Source organism: Eulemur rufifrons, chromosome 15 (assembly GCF_041146395.1).
Source record: "Eulemur rufifrons isolate Redbay chromosome 15, OSU_ERuf_1, whole genome shotgun sequence".
Lineage (NCBI taxonomy): Eukaryota > Metazoa > Chordata > Mammalia > Primates > Lemuridae > Eulemur > Eulemur rufifrons.
The window spans coordinates 2,533,807-2,539,934 of record NC_090997.1 but is presented as its reverse complement, the minus strand read 5'-3'; the positions used below and the strand labels follow the sequence as shown (position 1 = coordinate 2,539,934).

The 6,128-nt window shown below is 51.6% G+C and overlaps 1 protein-coding gene across 1 annotated transcript; it reads left to right on the top strand.

The window, feature by feature from the left end:
• Nucleotides 1-784: 784 nt before the first annotated feature.
• Nucleotides 785-6,042, top strand: CLIC1 (chloride intracellular channel 1). The gene is made up of 6 exons (XM_069489004.1): nt 785-1,050; nt 2,963-3,072; nt 3,271-3,396; nt 3,557-3,663; nt 4,270-4,451; nt 5,639-6,042. Exons 1-6 carry the CDS (start codon nt 1,012-1,014, stop codon nt 5,798-5,800), a joined length of 726 nt encoding a protein of 241 aa, XP_069345105.1. The 5' UTR covers nt 785-1,011; the 3' UTR covers nt 5,801-6,042.
• The last annotated feature ends 86 nt before the right edge of the window (nt 6,043-6,128 follow it).

Below are 6,128 nucleotides of genomic sequence, written 5' to 3'. Positions count from 1 at the left end.
GTCCCCAAGGACTCCACTCAAACTATTTTGCCTGATCTTTGCTTTATCCCCATGATAGGACCAGCTACCAACCCCCTCACCCTCCCTCCAACACATACCTCAGGATCAGTGCAGCTCTATCCTAAAGCCTTGATAGCCCCACCCTCTGCCCCATCTCCAAGGCAACCTGTCTGTGAGAAGAGGGCAAGGGGCACAGAAAGAGGCCCTGATGGGGATGGGGAGGAGCAAAAGTGGAAGCACAAAGTGACCAGCTACAGGGAATGGATCTTTCCTGGCAAGGAAGCCTCAGCTTCCTGTTTCCCTAGCACAAGACCTGGTCGTCTCCCTTCCCATCCCCAGCTTTACCTATCAAAACTTCCCATCCCCAATTCCAGCATTTTACGTCCAAGTTCTCCTTCCAGACCACAGACCTAGCAACCCAGAATTTGGACTGGAGTCGAGAGGGAATGCAGAAGCATTAAACGACCACCATTTCATTCTAAGACCCCATCTCTGGATCTTCATGAGCTTGTCCAAGCTGTTAGTGTCAAGTATCTTATATGAGGGTGGAGTGGGGTTGTTCTCTGATTAATGAACCGGGGAAACTGAGGTAGAAAAGACTCTTGTTTTCAGGAGAAGTGGGAGAAACAAAGAGGTTCCAAGGACTCCCTCCCCTTAACACCCCCATCTCGGTCCTCTGGGAGACCTGAGGACTTTGCCTCCAGACCCTACATCGTCCAATCCCGCCCCCCTCCAATTCCCCTCCCCAGGTTCAGGGCGGGGCTGGTTGGTGAGTCAGCGGCTCCCTGCTCCAGCCCGCCTGGGGACAGAGCTTGAGGAGCCCGGTGTGGGTTCGCTGGGCTGGTGGGGAGGCCGTGTCTGGAGCGAGTGGGTCTGATTTGGCTTGTGTTGCACTGAAGGGACAGCCCTAGGTCTGGGGGAGAGAATTCCTGACTGTGAGACCCGCCTTCCTTGGCCCCAGCCCCTCCCAGTTCCCCCAGCGACGGCCACTTCCTGGTCCTCAACGCAACCATGGCTGAAGAACAGCCGCAGGTCGAATTGTTCGTGAAGGTAAGAACACCTTCTCTCTCCTTTGCCATCCGAATTCCTGGAAACCAGCCCCAGAATTAATTCCTCAATTCCTTCCCTCCTTGACCCCCACCCCCAATCACACGTGCAACCTTGGGGGGGGGGGCGGCGGGAAGGGAAGAAAATTAACTTGTAAGCAGGGAATGAGAGTTTTAGAATTAACCCGGAAAAGTTCATAAAATTGCAAATTTCCAGCAGCCTAAAGGAAGGGAAGGTAGAGAAAAAGAGTTTCCAGGAGTGAGACTGGGGTGGGGTGGAGGGCAAGCCGATGGAAGGACGGGGAGAGAAAGAGGCAGTGGGAGCCCAGCAGGGTTTGGGAGGGACAGAGGGAAACAGCAGTTAGGCCCTGTGGCCCTAGGAGAAGATCAGAGGATGAGGGGTGTAGTGTGTGTGTGTGTGTGTGTGTGTGTGTGGCAGGGGTGGTTTCAAGGAAGAGGGTGTGTTGAAGGAGGCTTGAGAGTGAGAGAAGTACACTGGGAAGAATCGGTGGGGTGGAAGGAAAGAGAGGGGAAAGTGGGAGTGGAGTTCGGGAAGCAGGCTGGAAAGGTGATCAGGTGATAACGCACGTCCCCGGGAAGCCAGAGAAAGGGAGGCGGCAAGGAGATGGGAGTTTAGTAGTAGCTACCACGAGGATAGATGGGAGAGAAATCAGGAGAGCTGGGTTAGGGCACTCAGGATTTGGGAGTTGTAGAAGCAGGAGAAGATTCGCCCGACTCTCTCCTCTCTGTGGGTGTGGATGAGGAGAGGTGGTCCCGTGGCATTTGGGGATCAAAACCGCAGGCAGCCGCCTTCTCTGTGTCTGCCCGGCTCTTCCCCATTCTGGCGGCCGCTGCCCTCCCCACCAATGCTGCCCTCTCTCCGGGTCTTGGGACCTCATCTCTGTGCCCCTCCCTCCCGCTTCGGTGTCCTCTCCGTCGTCGAGTCTCCCCTGTTGTACGTTCTCCCTACCCTCTGCTTTTCTGCTCCTTCTTCTCCACTTCCCCCTTTTGTGCGTCTCATCTTTGTGTGTTCCTGCGTGTCTCTCCCTCTGCTTTCTGCTCAGGTCTCAGGCAGCCATTCCCTCTTCAGGCCCAGTGCGGTCCACCTCGCTTGGGTCCGCCCCCTTAGGTGTGGTCCCACCTCACTCTCACACTCGCCTCCGGGGCTATTTTTACTCCTGGGTGAGGCTTTGCCGCAGAGAATCCAGCCCCTGTCCTGTGTGGGGAGGATTATCTGCAGTCAGAGGACTTGTGCTGGGCCACCCCAGCAGTGGGGGTGGGGGGCTAGCTGCCCAGGCCTCAGCCTCACAGGTCCCTGCCCCCATTTCCTTGCCAGGAAGGAAGCTGCTAAGGCCGGAGACAGAGAGAGATGAATCACCCTCAGCTTAGGGGGAGGTGTCCCTTGGGGAAATGAGGTCACCACTTGCTAATTAGAGGGCACACCCCTTCTGCAAGGCCCTCCACAGCTCTAGGGTGATGCTTGGGACCCCTTGACTCAACTCCCCACTCAGCTGCCAAACCCCACCTCACCTCTCCTGTCCTCAGACTCTACTCCATTTGGGAACCCAGGAGTCCAGGCCTCTAGCCTACAACTCTGGCCTCACCAAAGTCCCACATCGTTTTCTCTCTAGAGTACAGAGTTCCCCAAGATCCATTCCCTCTGCCTACCTCCCACCTGCCCTCAGTCTCTGGGAAACCAGAAGCCTGCCTTTGCAGAAAATTTTCCCGCTGATCTACCCTGGTTTGATGTAGGCCCAAGAATGGGGAAGGCAGTTCTGGGGGGAGCTTTTAGTGGAGGATGGTATATGTGTCATGACTAGGCAGAAAACTGCTGGTCTGGAGTAGCAATGTAGAGGATGGGTTGGGGATGTGTAGGGTGCACTGGGCCTAACCTTGCAGTGGGGGTTGCTTTTCAGGCTGGCAGTGATGGGGCCAAGATTGGGAACTGCCCCTTCTCCCAGAGACTGTTTATGGTGCTCTGGCTCAAAGGAGTCACCTTCAACGTCACCACCGTTGACACCAAGAGGTGGGCTCACTTCTGTTCCTCTAAACACCCCTTGCGTACACATGTGTGCATACACACACTCACCCACCCTAGTCCTTCTATCTTGAACCTTTTTCCCCCTCCACCTGGAGTCCATTTCTCTTCCCTCATCCCTTCATCCCCTGGTTCTGGTTCTTTCTGACCCCCTTTTCCTGTCCTGATGCCTGGGCCCTTCTCCAGGCGGACGGAGACAGTGCAGAAACTGTGCCCAGGAGGGCAGCTCCCATTCCTGCTGTATGGCACTGAAGTACACACAGACACCAACAAGATTGAGGAATTTCTGGAGGCAGTGCTGTGCCCTCCCAGGTATAGGGACACTCAGAAAGGGGAGGGGGGATCTGGGAGACTCTGGGAAACAGAGAGGTTGAAGAAATGGAAAACAGATGGTAATGGGGCTGGGGCAGGGGAGCTTGCTGACCCTTCTCCCAGGGAAATATCTTACCTTGTTTTTCCCACTGGCTTTCAGGTACCCCAAGTTGGCAGCTTTGAACCCTGAGTCCAACACAGCTGGACTGGACATATTTGCCAAATTTTCTGCTTACATCAAGAATTCAAACCCAGCACTCAATGATAGTGAGTCTTGGGGGTCAAAGGCCTGGGTCCTGGGAGGAAGGGAGAAGACTCGGGGGTTGAAGGCATTAGGGGCACCTGGAAGTTCAGATATCAGGGAGATGGAACACATGTTGGTAAACCTCCCCCAGCCCCTCCATTTTTGCTTTACCTCTATATTTCCCTGCGGTCTCACTGGCTGAGACTTTTAAGCCTCTCTCATTTGTCTCCTGGCCTCTTCTGCCCCGTTGGGGACATTAGTTGGCTGCTGGCCTATTTTCTGGCAGAATAGGGTTATGCTTAAAAACAATGACTAGATCCAGACCATCTGAGTACGAACCCAACTATCTGTGTGCCTTTGAGCAATCATTTAACCTCTCTGTAAATCCAATTCTGGATCTGTAAAATGAGGATAACAATGCCTGTTTCATGGGTTGATATGAGAATTAAATGGAGTTTTGTTTTTAAATGTAAAGTTTGGTTTTAAATGTAAAGAATAACACATAGAAAACTAACTACATTAGTGTTAGCTATTATTATTTTGGATTGGCCATTAGCATCCACCCCATATGATGCTTTCTGGACTGTGTCAATCTCTCGAAGATCTAACCAATTTCCTCTCTTGCACAGATCTGGAGAAGGGGCTCCTGAAAGCCCTGAAGGTTTTAGACAATTACTTGACATCCCCCCTCCCAGAAGAAGTAGACGAAACCAGTGCTGAAGATGAGGGCATCTCTCAGAGGAAGTTTTTGGATGGCAACGAGCTCACCCTGGCTGACTGCAACCTGTTGCCAAAACTCCACATAGTACAGGTGTGTGTGTGGTCATTGTGGGAGGAGAGGATGGCCACTGGGATGGCTCTTTAAGGAGCTCCCCCAAGGGCTTCCCATGATAACCACTCCAAAGGTGGCTTCTTTCTTAGGGTGATTTCCATAGATTGCTACCAATGGCAGACCCCACCCCAGCCCTTATAGTCCTTGCTGGCAAGACCACTGTTTGAGAGAATTATATACCATAATAAAAGCCATGGGTACTAACAGACTGGCTGAGAGTAACACGCCCCAGTATACTTTGAAGAATGCTCCTCCTATCTTTGTATCACTGCCAAATCCCCAGATTAGACAGAGCAGGCTTTTCCTAAAGTCAAGGTTTTAATTCTCTTTATAGCTTCAGTCTTCACTTCCTCTTGTGAAAGTGAAGTGCTAGTTCTCATGTTTTTGTCATAGCCTCAGATCTGTGATTTAGCTCGTGAACATGGGCCCAATGTCAGTGTGCCACATGACTGTGTAATCCAGCCTTCTTGTCTAGGCATTCAAGAACCTCCACCATCTGGCTTCTCTTCCTACTGATTCTTATCTCCCATGGGAATCATTTCTCTCAAGTCCTCACGGTCTTGTAACATCTTCAGCCCTCCTCTACACTTAGTGAAATCCTGGCCATTAATAACCAGCCCCCTTCCAGACCACCTCATTCCATGGACAGGCAACTGTATATACTAGGCATTGAAAGACACAAAGATGTAGGGTGATTGGTACTTGCCTCAATGAGTTGTAATCTAACTGAGAAGATAAAATGTTCACGTGAACGTTTGGTAAGGACACATGACTAAAAATCAAATGAAAAATAGAGACAAAAGTCACTGTGGAAATTCAAGAGGAGAATTTTATGGTATGTGAATTAATACCAATTTTTTAAAAAAAATCAAGAGGACAAAAGTAGCGCTGTGGAACGAGGTAGTCTGGAAGGGGGCTGGTTATTAATGCCCAGGATTTCACTAAGTGAAAAGGAGGGCTGAAGATGTTACAAGACACTGAGGATTTGAGAAAGATGATTCACGTGGGAGGTAAGAATCGCAGGCAGAGAAGCCAGATGATGGGGTTCTTGAATGCCTGGACAAGAAGGCTGGGTTTATCATGTAGGCTCTGAGAGAAGGGAAAGGCAGCATGACAGTAGCTTCCCTGGGGCTAACATGTTTGTGGCTCTCCTCTCCCCACCCCAGGTGGTGTGTAAGAAGTACCGGGGATTCACCATCCCTGAGGCTTTCCGGGGAGTGCATCGGTACTTGAGGAATGCCTATTCTCGGGAAGAATTCGCCTCCACCTGTCCAGATGATGAGGAGATCGAGCTGGCCTATGAGCAAGTGGCCAAGGCCCTCAAATAAGCCCCTCCTGGAGCTCTCTCAGCCCCCTCCGTTTTCTCCACAGAGGCTCTGGGTAGTTTCCACATTGCTACCCAATGGACACACTCCAAAATGGCCAGTGGGCAGGGAGCCCTGGAGCACTTGTGCAGGGCTGGGGAGGTGGGAGGGGATGAGGGAAAGGGATAGGGGCCTGGGTGAGATTTTTATTGTGGGGTGGGGTGGGTAGGACAACCTATTTCAGTAATAAAATACAGAATAAAAATCTAGTGTTTTTTACACAAAGAGGGCTTGAAGTGAGGGTGACACCAGATGACGAGTGGATCAGTGATCTTGAGCTCGGGGCAGAAGC